This window comes from Salmo salar, chromosome 26 (assembly GCF_965601325.2).
Source record: "Salmo salar chromosome 26, fSalSal1, whole genome shotgun sequence".
NCBI lineage: Eukaryota > Metazoa > Chordata > Actinopteri > Salmoniformes > Salmonidae > Salmo > Salmo salar.
The window spans coordinates 39,385,001-39,398,463 of record NC_138316.1 but is presented as its reverse complement, the minus strand read 5'-3'; the positions used below and the strand labels follow the sequence as shown (position 1 = coordinate 39,398,463).

General features: G+C 42.9%; 1 protein-coding gene across 2 annotated transcripts in view; it reads left to right on the top strand.

Moving 5' to 3' along the window:
* Nucleotides 1-3,377: 3,377 nt before the first annotated feature.
* Nucleotides 3,378-13,463, top strand: part of LOC106587614 (DEP domain-containing protein 7) — a 27,644-nt gene continuing 17,558 nt past the window's right edge. Inside the window, exon 1 of one of the 2 annotated variants that reach the window (XM_045708696.2) lies at nt 3,378-3,522. Coding sequence is in view for 1 of the 2 variants with exons in the window: in XM_045708694.2 (XP_045564650.1) it covers nt 10,942-10,960 (19 nt within the window). In the remaining variant the exon portion in view is untranslated. Of the gene's footprint in view, nt 3,523-10,634; nt 10,961-13,463 lie in introns of those variants that run through there. The other variant, XM_045708694.2, reaches the window with a different exon arrangement.

The window sequence follows — 13,463 nt, the reverse complement described above, 5'->3', positions numbered from 1 at the left end:
AGGTACTGAGATGTCATTGAGATGTCTGTTTACTTACATCAAGGTACTGAGATGTCATTGAGATGTCTGTTTACTTACATCAAGGTACTGAGATGTCATTGAGATGTCTGTTTACTTACATCAAGGTACTGAGATGTCATTGAGATGTCTGTTTACTTACATCAAGGTACTGAGATGTCATTGAGATGTCTGCATGTTTAAAAAACAGGATGCAATCCATGGCTAGGTGTTGTGGCGGGCTTTAATTTACCACGTTTTACCTCCTACCCCTTTCACATATAAACAAGACGGTATAAAGAAGACAGGGTTGTTGTCTAGATATGACAAGGCCATATGACAGGAGAGTGGCATTATGAGCTGCACATGGTGGGTAAATGTTTCTCACGTACCACAGCAGTACTCTGACAGGCCGTTTACTGAAAATGTACACTTAACCGGTCCGTTTACTCAAAATGTGCACTTAACCGGTCCGTTTAGTCAAAATTCACAGTTAACCGGTCAATCTACATTTCATCTAGAACCACATCTCTTACAAGAAAGGCATGTTTTTAAGGGTCAGTTTGACTGCATGTTTGACTGTTTTTCCTGGTCTGGCTGGTAGATGGATGAATTCCACTGTATTGGCCCAGTCCCAGTCATACATAAAAACTTGTCTTATCTCACCTTTGTAATAAGTCTGTGTTTGACAGTGTGAAGGTTATTAGACTAGAATTTCCCTTTTCACCTGTCATGGAAACCTGGAAAGGAAACTACCTAAAAGCACTGTGATTGGCATCTCTAGCCATCGTCACACTTAGACCTTTAGTGTTCACATCCAGGTCCTCTTCAATACCACAGAGGCTTCAAAGGGTCTGAGTTTGGCTATGGAGGTGAGAGTGAGAGGTTTCCCTTGGCAACTCACTTCACTTTCATAACCACACAGTAACCTATGGTGGAGAACAGTTACTTCTCCTTGCGTAAGTCGTACTGAAAACCTCTAAAACCTGAGAGCACTGCTCCTTCCCTATGATGTGTGTGAGGGAGAGATGTAGAGAGAGCGCCAGGGAGGGAGAAAAGGGGAGTATGGTGTCTGTCTGTCTGCGTGTCCACTACGTGACAGATGTTGTATAGCTTACAGAGAGAGAACACACTGAGGCAGGAAGATCAGACTGTGATGCTGCTCACCCTGTCTTGGAACAGACTATTCCCTCTGACAATGGACGGCTGACATTGTGGCCTAGCCCCCGCCAAGAGCCAGCGGCCTGTTGAATAAAATATGATTGTCCGCACGACCACAATGCAGACAACGTTCCCCTGTACCCTCCCGAAAACAAAAGCGCCCCTGTTCTCCCACCACGGCCCTATGAAGGAGGGCGCTGTCCTCTGGGCAGGGTGGGGTGTGGGCGTTTGGGATTCCAGTGCGGGCATCACTGGGAGAGATGCCGGGCTTGTGAAACACAAACCCCTGTTCTAGGCCTACAGCTGAAAAGCATATGAATATTGATACATCGTTTGATATGTGGGAGATGAACAGAGTGGAATGCATTGACACTGGGTGAGACTGAGCTGGTTTCCATGTCTCCATGCCAATGGGAATCTGTTTACATGGAGATGCCAGCCTGATGATGTGGGGATGATATCCCATGTACCCACTGTGTCATGGGAACACTGTATCCTAAAAGAGAAGAGACTCATGTTGGTCATAAACAGTGGCGTCCATCTAGATAATCTGTCCTCACACTGAATGAGGGAGTAGACTGCAATCCACCAGAGGAGGCTGGTGGGCGGAGTTATAGGAGGATGGGCTCATTGTAATGGCTGGAATGGAATCAGTGGAACTGTAAAAAAAAAAAACGTTTTAATTCCAGCCATTACATGAGTCCGTCCTTCGATAGCTCCTCCCACCTGCCGCCTCTGAATCCACCCATTATACCGGGAACAATCACTAACCAAATACATTTAGCTAATTAATAACCACATCAGCCCTAAAGCAATCATTCTCCTCTGACATTGCATGCGTGATACGTTTGAAGGAGAAAGTGAAGGAAATAAAGTTGGTTCATTTTCCCAGAACAGGAACTGAAAGAGGAGAGCCAACATTGCTTTCACCTTGTGGACTAGTTCTCTAAGTGTGTTAACCAAAGAGCTGTTTAGTGACATTTCAGCACAAGTGTATGTGTGTGAAAGAGAGGGGAGGTGTGTTTGTGTGTGTGTGTGAGAGAGATGTCTTCTGTTTTGCAGCTATAATACGCTGAGTGTACAAAACATTAGGAACAGGCTCTTTCCATGACATAGACTGACCAGGTGAATCCAGGTGAAAGCTATGATCCCTTATTGATGTCACTTGTTAAATCCACTTCAATCATTGTAGATGAAGGGGAGAAGACAGGTTAAAGGATTTTCAAGCTTTGAGACAACTGAGAGATGGATTGTGTATGTTTGCCATTCAAAGGGTGAAAGATTTAAGTGCATTTGAACAGGGTATGGTAGTAGGTGCTAGGCGCCCAAGTTTGTGTCAAGAACTGCAATTCTGCAAGGTTTTTCATGCTCAACAGTTTCCCGTGTGTATCAAGAATGGTCCTCCACCCAAAGGACATCCAGCCAACTTGACACAACTGCGGGAAGCATTGGAGTCAAAATGGACCAGCATCCCTGTGGAAGGACACCTTGTAGAGTCCATGCCCCAACTAGTACAAAAAAAAAATGCATGAAATGAAATGTATGCAATCACTACTGTAAGTCGCTCTGGATAAGAGCGTCTGCTAAAATGACTAAAATGTTTTTAAAAAGTAAAAACTAATTGAGGCTGTTCTGAGGGCAAAAGGGGGAAGGTATTCCTAATGTTTTGTACAGTCACTGTTGATGGCTGGTTTAAGAAACACAATTACATCTGAACAGAGCCTCGTTTACACCTTGCGCTAACATGTGAGTTTCATGATCTGATGAATATGATCTTTTTATTTTTTTATTTTACCTTTATTTAACCAGGTAGGCAAGTTGAGAACAAGTTCTCATTTACAATTGCGACATGGCCAAGATAAAGCAAAGCAGTTCGACACATACAACAACACAGAGTTACACATGGAGTAAAACAAACATAATACAGTAGAAAAATAAGTCTATATACAAAGTGAGCAAATGAGGTGAGATAAGGGAGGTAAAGGCAAAAAAGGCCATGGTGGCAAAGTAAATACAATATAGCAAGTAAAACACTGGAATGGTAGATTTGTAGTGGAAGAAAGTGCAAAGTAGAAATAGAAATAATGGGGTGCAAAGGAGCAAAATAAATAAATAAATACAGTAGGGGAAGTGGTAGTTGTTTGGGCTAAATTATAGATGGGCTATGTACAGGTGCAGTGATCTGTGAGCTGCTCTGACAGTTGGGGCTTAAAGCTAGTGAGGGAGATAAGTGTTTCCAGTTTTAGAGATTTTTGTAGTTCGTTCCAGTCATTGGCAGCAGAGAACTGGAAGGAGAGACGACCAAAGGAGGAGTTGGCTTTAGGGGTGACCAGAGAGATATACCTGCTGGAGCGCGTGCTACAGGTGGGTGCTGCTATGGTGACCAGTGAGCTGAGATAAGGGGGGACTTTACCTAGCAGGGTCTTGTAGATGACCTGGAGCCAGTGGGTTTGGCGACGAGTTTGAAGCGAGGGCCAGCCAACGAGAGCGTACAGGTCGCAGTGGTGGGTAGTATATGGGGCTTTGGTGACAAAACATATGGCACGGTGATAGAAATCATCCAGTTTATTGAGTAGGGTATTGGAGGCTATTTTGTAAATGACATCGCCGAAGTCTTGGATCGGTAGAATAGTCAGTTCTACGAGGGTATGTTTGGAAGCATGAGTGAAGGATGCTTTGTTGCGAAATAGAAGGCCGATTCTAGATTTAATTTTGGATTGGAGATGTTTGATGTGAGTCTGGAAGGAGAGCTTACAGTCTAACCAGACACCTAGGTATTTGTAGTTGTCCACATATTCTAAGTAAGAACCGTCCAGAGTAGTGATGCTGGACGGGCGGGCAGGTACGGGCAGCGATCGGTTGAAGAGCATGCATTTAGTTTTACTAGTATTTAAGAGCAGTTGGAGGTCACGGAAGGAGCTGATCAAATTTTGTTGCGTCTACACATGGTGTTAAAATGTGTCTCATCCGTCCACTGTGTCCACATTGTGACCTGATATTTGACAGAAATTCTTTCAAAATATTATGAATTTATTGAATTTAAGGCAATTACTTGTGCCATAAGACTTAGGTCAATGGTGCTTCCTGTCAATGATTTTAGTAGTTGGTATAATGATCATTTAAATGGTTTGACCATCCAGATCCGGAGGTCAGGAAGATCTGATCACAATCTGATGAATGTGTCATTTAATCGCCTACACCTGTAAATGTGGTGACAATGAGAATTTGGACAAGATCAGGACATAGGATGCATGTTAGCACCAGGTATAAACAGGGCTAAGGAGAGCAGTAGAACTAGTTTATGTGGATGTTTTTCGCAGGTTGACATTTATTGTCATGAGTCTTGCCCTGGAGGCAGCACTGAGTGGTTTCTGCTAGATTGGCTAGCAGCGAAGTCAATATTGTAAAAATTCATGATAACTAAAATTAGCTTTTTGGTGTTAATTTAAGGCCATGGTTAGCCATCATTAGGGTTAGCAGTGTGGTTAAGGTTAGGGTAAGGTTTAAAATCAGATTTTATGACTTTGTGGCTGTGCCAGCGAGTGACCACTCTGCAGAGCTGCCTCCATTACTTGTGTCATCCCAATAAATACCAACCTGCATGGTTTCCAGGCTGCAGGCTTGACACTGACAGTCAGTAAGGCAAAGAGACAGGTCTGAATTCAAGTGTAATATTCTCCTGTAACTACATTTGGACCTTCTAGCTACAGCTGTTTAACTCACCACAAATGTGCTGCTCCAGTCTATAAATACATTTTTACAAAAAATATTATGTTATAGGTAATCTTGTGTGTGTATAAAGGTTTCTCATTAGCATACAATATATCATACCTATATAGGTACACTACTGTTCGAAAGTGTGGGGTCACTTAGAAATGTCCTTGTTTTTGAAAGAAAAGCACATTTTTTTTGTCCATTAAAATAACATCAAATTGATCAGAAATACAGTGTAGACATTGTTAATGTTGTAAATGACTATTGTAGCTGGAAACGGTAGATTCTTAATGGAATATCTACATAGGCTACAGAGGCCCATTATCAGTAACCATCTCTCCTGTGTTCCAATGGCATGTTGTGTTAGCTAATCCAAGTTTATCATTTTAAAAGGTTAATTGATCATTAGAAAACCCCTTTGCAATTATGTTAGCACAGCTGAAAACTGTTGTTCTGATTAAAGAAGCAATGAAACTGGCCTTCTTTAGACTAGTTGAGTATCTGGAGCATCAGCATTTGTGGGTTCGATTACAGGCTCAAAATGTCCAAAAACAAAGAACTTGTCTATTCTTGTTCTGAGAAATGAAGGCTATTCCATGTGAGAAATTGCCAAGAAACTGAAGATCTCGTACAACGCTGTGTACTACTCCCTTCACAGAACAGTGCAAACTGGCTCTAACCAGAATAGAAAGAGGAGTGGGAGGCCCCGGTGCACAACTGAGAAAGAGCAAGGAGTGTCTAGTTTGAGAAACAGACGCCTCACAAGTCCTCAGCTGGCAGCTTCATTAAATAGCACCCGCAAAACACCAGTCTCATAGTCAACAGTGAAGAGGCGACTCCGGGATGCTGGCCTTCTAGGCAGAGTTCCTCTGTCCAGTGTCTGTGTTCTTTTGCCCATCTTAATCTTTTTCCTTTTATTGGCCAGTCTGATATATGGCTTTTTCTTTACAACTCTGCCTAGAAGGCCAGCATCCCGGAGTCACCTCTTCACTGTTGACGTTGAGACTGGTGTTTTGCGGGTACTATTTAATGAAGCTGCCAGTTGAGGACTAGTGTATTTCGACCTAGTGCATTTCCACTTGGGGAAAAAAGGACAACATGATCAGTTAATCTCATCCATAGAAATATAATCATTCTAGTTCTGTGTTCTCAACATGATTAGTGAGTTTTAGTTTTGTGTTCTCAACATGCTTAGTGAGTTTTAGTTCTATGTTCTCAACATGCTTTGTGAGTTTTAGTTCTGTGTTCTCAACATGCTTTGTGAGCTTTAGTTCTATGTTCTCAACATGCTTAGTGAGTTTTAGTTCTATGTTCTCAACATGCTTTGTGAGCTTTAGTTCTATGTTCTCAACATGCTTTGTGAGTTTTAGTTCTGTGTTCTCAACATGCTTTGTGAGCTTTAGTTCTATGTTCTCAACATGCTTTGTGAGCTTTAGTTCTATGTTCTCAACATGCTTTGTGAGTTTTAGTTCTATGTTCTCAACATGCTTAGTGAGCTTTAGTTCTATGTTCTCAACATGCTTTGTGAGTTTTAGTTCTATGTTCTCAACATGCTTAGTGAGCTTTAGTTCTATGTTCTCAACATGCTTTGTGAGTTTTAGTTCTATGTTCTCAACATGCTTAGTGAGCTTTAGTTCTATGTTCTCAACATGCTTTGTGAGTGCTCCACCACTGCCTTGAGTCCTATTTTGGAAGTTTAAGACTTCCAGTCAGCTCTTATTTTGGGTTTCTGTTGTTAGTGTCCGGAGGAGTTGTGGAATTTCATTTAGAGCTTTTGACATCGTCCTGAGCTTTGTCTTTCATGTGAGTTCACCTGCTCTCTGGTCTGTATTTAGTCACACCGTGGAACAGTCGGTATTGTTCTGCTTGTAGGCGTGTTACATTGTGTTTTAACAGTTACTGCTCTGGGACCTGTTTCCTCTGAATGTGACCTCCCAGAATGTGTGCTTCTGGAGAATGTCTAAAGATGTGTGTCTGAATGTATCTTATCTTTTTCTCTTTCTTCTTTGGAGGGTTTTAGTTGTCTTAAGCATCCATCTCTCTGAATGTTTCTCCTTTCATTTTTCTCTTCATTGGAATTTCTCAAAACATTCTCTCTCTTTCTCTCTTCTCTAGAACTTTTTTTATTTTTTTTATCTATAATCATCTAGGAAATTAGGTGACAGGGAGAGGGAGGAGACTCAAGCAAATGCACCCCCCACACACATACTTTCTGTCTCTGTCTCTCTATCTCGCTCTCTTACACACATACACACTCCAACACACACACAAACCCTCTCACTCACTCACTCACTCACACACTCACACACACACACACACACACACACACACACACACATACAAAATGTTGGAGAATGTAACCATCCCCTGTCAAACCGGTTTCCACCGGCACAGTTGCCTTCTTCATTCTTCTCCAGCATTGTGTCTTTGAGAGTTGATCTGTAATATTCAGTCTTCCTTTCAGTACTCATGACGGACTCAACGCCTTGAGTTCAATGTATCACCTTTATGCATCCCATTTCCATGACAATGGATTATATTTCTATAGAAATGGGGGCTTCTCCAGTGAGGATCTCAGTCTGATGATCTAACCCCTTCAGACAGGATCTATCCCCTTCAGACTAGATCTATCCCCTTCAGACAGGATCTATCCCCTTCAGACAGGATCTATCCCCTTCAGACTAGATCTATCCCCTTCAGACTAGATCTATCCCCTTCAGACAGGATCTATCCCCTTCAGACTAGATCTATCCCCTTCAGACAGGATCTATCCCCTTCAGACAGGATCTATCCCCTTCAGACTAGATCTATCCCCTTCAGACTAGATCTATCCCCTTCAGACAGGATCTATCCCCTTCAGACTAGATCTATCCCCTTCAGACAGGATCTATCCCCTTCAGACAGGATCTATCCCCTTCAGACTAGATCTATCCCCTTCAGACAGGATCTATCCCCTTCAGACAGGATCTATACCCTTCAGACTAGCTATCCCCTTCAGACAGGATCTATCCCCTTCAGACAGGATCTATCCCCTTCAGACTAGATCTATCCCCTTCAAACAGGATCTATCCCCTTCAGACTAGCTATCCCCTTCAGACAGGATCTATCCCCTTCAGACAGGCACTATCCCCTTCAGACAGGATCTATCCCCTTCAGACTAGATCTATCCCCTTCAGACTAGCTATCCCCTTCAGACAGGATCTATCCCCTTCAGACAGGATCTATCCCCTTCATACTAGATCTATCCCCTTCAGACTGGATGAAGTGTGTGTGGTTGTTTGTGTGTGTTCTGCGTGGGTGGGTGTGTGCGTGCCTGCCTTCCTGCATGAGCGTGAGTGAGTCTGTGTGGCCTCTGACAAGTTGCCAAACAATCATGAGATTCCGACCACACTGGATGTTTACTAAACTGTAGACAACATGGGGGCTGTGTTCAGTCACATCATTATGGAGGCTTTGCCACCTGAGGGTGTCTGTGGACAGGTGTTAAGTTTCAGATCTGTGTCCTCGGCCCCTCCTCCCTCTCACTCTCAATTCAATTCAAGGGCTTTATTGGCATGGGAAACATATGTAAACATTGCCAAAGCAATTGAAGTAGATAATAAACAAAAGTGAAATTAACAGTAAACATTACACTCACAGAAGTTCCAAAAGAATAAAGACATTTCAAATGTCATTATGTCTATATACAGTGTTGTAACGATGTGCAAATAGTCTCTCTCTCGCTGTGTGTGTGTGTGTGTGTGTGGCCTTCCCTGTAGGTGTTTGCAACGCCAGGGTGGTGGGTTCGATTCCCACGGGGGGCCAGCACAGGGAAAAAATGTATGAAATGTATGCATTCACTACTGTAAGTCGCTCTGTATAAGAGCGTCTGCTAAATGACTAAAATGTAAAATGTAAAAAAATGTGTGCTGTTTTATACATGAGACTGCTGCTTCTGTTTCAGTAACTTGTTACTTTGGGTTACCACTCAGCCCTGGCACCTACCCCACATGTTACAAACTGATGATGTCAACAGCATAAAGGTGTACATGAAATGGCTGCAGTAGCTTATAGAAGGATTGTAGGGAGAATGATTGACATGAGAGAAAGAGGACATGAAGTGGGCTATAGAGACAGTATGACGTCAGTAACAGACTAACACAAAGCTGAGGCAATTCCATTGTAACCAGCTTGTTACGATGCCTCCTTAATACACTCTGACCTCAAACCTCACATCACCTATAGGACTATATTATATTGTATCAACCTTAACCCAACACCTAGCTATGTGCGCATGTGAAGGACTTGGTATAGAGAAGCGTGGGGGGACCTTAACCCAACCCCTGGTGACCTCGTCGAGAGGTTCAGATCTGTTGACTAAGGTGTTGGGTTGTTGGACTGGGGTTCGATTCCAGGTTGGGGCTACTGCCCAAATGTGCTACAATATCATGACTGTGGTAGTCATAAATTCATCTACCACAGTGTTTAGATTTGGAGGGTCTGAATACGGGGTCATTCTCACTCAGTCAGCAACCCAGGACTTTAGGACTTTAGGACCTGGGGTAGCAGGTAGCCTAGTGGTTAGTGCGTTGGGCCAGTAACCGAAAGGTTGCTAGATGAAATCCCTGAGCTGACAAGGTAAAAATCTGTTGTTCTGCCCCTGAACAAGGCAGGTATCCACTGTTACCAGGTAGGCTGTCATTGTAAATAAAAAGGTGTTCTTAACTGACTTGCCTAGTTAAATAAGAATAAATCAAAAAGGACTCCTGTCTTTTCCATGCATTATTTTCCTTTCTCCTTTTCTTCAACCCCTTTCTCTTGCTGTCTCCCCTCCTCAGTAACTATCCTCCTCCTGCTCTCTCTCTTTCAATTAAATTCAATTCTTTCTCTGTCTGTATCTCTCTCTCTTTCTCTGTCTCTCTCTCTCTCTGTGTCTCTCTCTCTCACTTAATCTCTCTGTCTCTCTCTCTGTCTCTCTCTCTGTGTCTTTCTGTCTCTCTCTCTCTCTGTCTGTCTGTCTGTCTGTCTGTCTGTCTGTCTGTCTGTCTGTCTGTCTGTCTGTCTGTCTGTCTGTCTGTCTGTCTGTCTGTCTGTCTGTGTCTGTCTGTCTGTCTGTCTGTCTGTCTGTCTGTCTGTCTGTCTGTCTGTCTGTCTGTCTCCACTCAGTAGAAGTAAATGGCCTCATAAAAACACACAGAGCAGGTTGACATCCAACTGTTTCCCATGCCTCCACTCTCCTCCCTCCACTCCGTCTATCAGCTGCTCTGCGATCAGTGGGTTTCTACTGTATGTTTAACAAGGTGAGGCTGGGAGAGGAAGCACCACAGAGCCTGGAGACTGTAGACAACCTCTGCACTGATTTTGCCTCTTACTTTTGCCATTTGAATGGTTTGCCTTGATGGTGTCATAACCAAAGAATATCCATGAGGAGTGAATGTGGTTCACTGGTTGAATGTGACTGAAGTTAGCTATTGCTGTGATTTCACACCGATACATTGTATTATGACTAATCATTTCAGGAGATGAACTCTGTTCTAGTAAATACCTTTAGAGAGTTTCAGACCTGAGTCATGCTGATGGGAATTCTTTAGCAGGTATCCTAACAATAGTTTACTGCTGATCAAACATGTCCCTGTAATTTACATGTGACAGGCTAAATGTAAGATGTCAATTCAGAACATGTAAACAGCTGAAGTGTATAAACCTTTGGTCTCTGTTAAAGAATTTGAAACCTATAAAATGAATTGTGTGTGTGTGCGCGCGCGAAAGTGTGAGAGAGAGAACAAGAGGAGGAGACAGAGAGATTAAGGGGAAAATGTAACACTTAAAAAAATCTTCTCGGTCTTTTCATATTCTAAATGTCTAAAAAGCGAAATACTTATCATGTAAATGAGGTTGGAGATGGAGGCGTTATTTAACGTTGTAATCGTCCTGAAGAACGTATAGCGAGCGAGGCGGTTTCGGGTCGACTTTGCAGTCACGTCACTGTGGTGAGAGAAGGAGACAGCGGGAGGACAGACGTTAGTAGTAGGAGCCAAATGATACAGAGGAAAGGAGAGGTAGCCGTTTAGCGCTCCGGGAACTGTTTTCATGCTGCACAAACCACGAGGTAGGCCTAATAATATATTTCATCCTTTATGATAACTTTGAAATGTTTTTTTTATTATTACGAAATCATGTCACAGCTTTTGTTTAGTTTTCCAATAAGCCTATCAGAAAATGTTAGAGAAAGTGATTTGATTTTGCTACAGTTTCAATGAATGTGTCAATACATAACTGTTTATGCCATGGAGCTGAATAGATCCAAATGGTTTATAGTTGAAATGGATCCTAAGCCGATGGCTCCGTTTTTAGGTGGAACCTAGATGGGTCACATCCCAGTCAACTACACTATATAGCCTGTAATCGCTCAACATTTTATATATTGTTTCCTAATGTAACAATTAACAGTTCATATTTTCAAATAATTAATTCATTACCATAGCAATATACATTATTAGGCTACTTTGAGGATATTTTTTATTCAGAGGAACTACAGTATTTCTGATCCCAATGATTTATGGCAGTGCAGTTTCTCAGCTCTTGTAGGCTATAGGCATAATCTGCAGTGAGAGGTATTTACATTCAAATTCAAACTGCGTGGGTTTTAGATGTACATTCGTATTTTCCTTCAGGCTATATCAATTGTGACGAGTCTGAGCGCGTAAAGGAATGAACGTCACAGAACCAAGCCTAGTTTACTTTCTGTCTGATGCCTGTTGCTTTTCGTCATTCTTCGAAATCTCCTTCTTAATAGGCTATAAAAAATAGTAAAATCATGAAAAGAATCATATAAAACTCCAAGGTATTCTACCTGAGCCTAACTCTTTCCAATAGGCGCACTTACGGCTACAGCAGATAGTCTCCCCTATCAGCCCACAAGTCAACACGTTCCATTTGGGAGGAAGTATGTGGTGATACAGTTCCCGTTGGGATTATTTACCTGCATGGTGTGCAAACACACCGCTCTCTGTTGCCCTTGACCGAATAGAGCGAATTCCCACCTGATGCAACGCGCCTGCGAGAGGAGAGAAGGAGAGCTGGGGACTGAGGGAGGGAGGGGAAGTGGGATGTTTGGCGACAGCTATGCAAACTGGCTCCAATCTCAGTCAGGGCGGGCAAAGCGAGGTGACAGACCATTCCGATTCCCAGGATTGTTTTCATCCGCACATCGACCCCGTGAACTCCTCAATTCGAGTGATGCTGACATTGAGCAGATCCGGATTACTGTACCAGGATCCCCAGGCCGTTTTTCCAGATGGTCGACCTCTAATACCGCTTTCTTAACCCCCAAATGAAGGATTCCACTCTAATGCAGTTTACAGTAATTTATCCATTAATGGGGTTTTCTGGGTGTTAAACCAATGAATGTCTTGTAATCCTGTGTAATTGTATTTCACCCTCATGTCTTTTCCAGGCCTGCATTAGGCTGCTATTACATTGTCATCAATATCAGCCTGTAGGTTCTTTGTTTTTCACTTCATCATTTTTGTCATTTAGCAGACACAATTTACAGTAGTGAGTTTTCATACTGGTCCCCCGTGGGAATCGAACCCACAACCCTGGTGTTGCAAGCGCCATGTTCTACCAATTGAGCTTAATCTCCCTCTGACATCTATTCAGTTGATATCTCTCATACGTGTCCAATACTTTTGGTCTATGGTGTATGTATCAACCATGCTGTGATGGTCATGTCAGGTTGTCAACCATGCTGTGATGGTCATGTCAGCCTATCAACCATGCTGTGATGGTCATGTCAGGTTATCAACCATGCTGTGATGGTCATGTCAGGTTATCAACCATGCTGTGATGGTCATGTCAGGTTATCAACCATGCTGTGATGGTAATGTCAGGCTATCAACCATTCTGTGATGGTCATGTCAGATTATCAACCATGCTGTGAGGGTCATGTCAGGCTATCAACCATGCTGTGATGGTCATGTCAGGTTATCAACCATGCTGTGATGGTCATGTCAGGCTATCAACCATGCTGTGATGGTCATGTCAGATTATCAACCATGCTGTGAGGGTCATGTCAGGCTATCAACCATGCTGTGATGGTCATGTCAGGTTATCAACCATGCTGTGATGGTCATGTCAGGTTATCAACCATGCTGTGATGGTCATGTCAGGCTATCAACCATCAGGTTATCAACCATGCTGTGATGGTCATGTCAGGTTATCAACCATGCTGTGATGGTCATGTCAGGTTATCAACCATGCTGTGATGGTCATGTCAGGCTATCAACCATGCTGTGATGGTCATGTCAGCCTATCAACCATGCTGTGATGGTCATGTCAGGTTATCAACCATGCTGTGATGGTCATGTCAGATTATCAACCATGCTGTGATGGTCATGTCAGATTATCAACCATGCTGTGATGGTCATGTCAGGCTATCAACCATGCTGTGATGATCATGTCAGGCTATCAATCATGCTGTGATGATCATGTCAGGCTATCAACCATGCTGTGATGGTCATGTCAGATTATCAACCATGCTGTGATGGTCATGTCAGGCTATCAACCATGCTGTGATGGTCATGTCAGGCTATCAACCATGCTGTGATGGT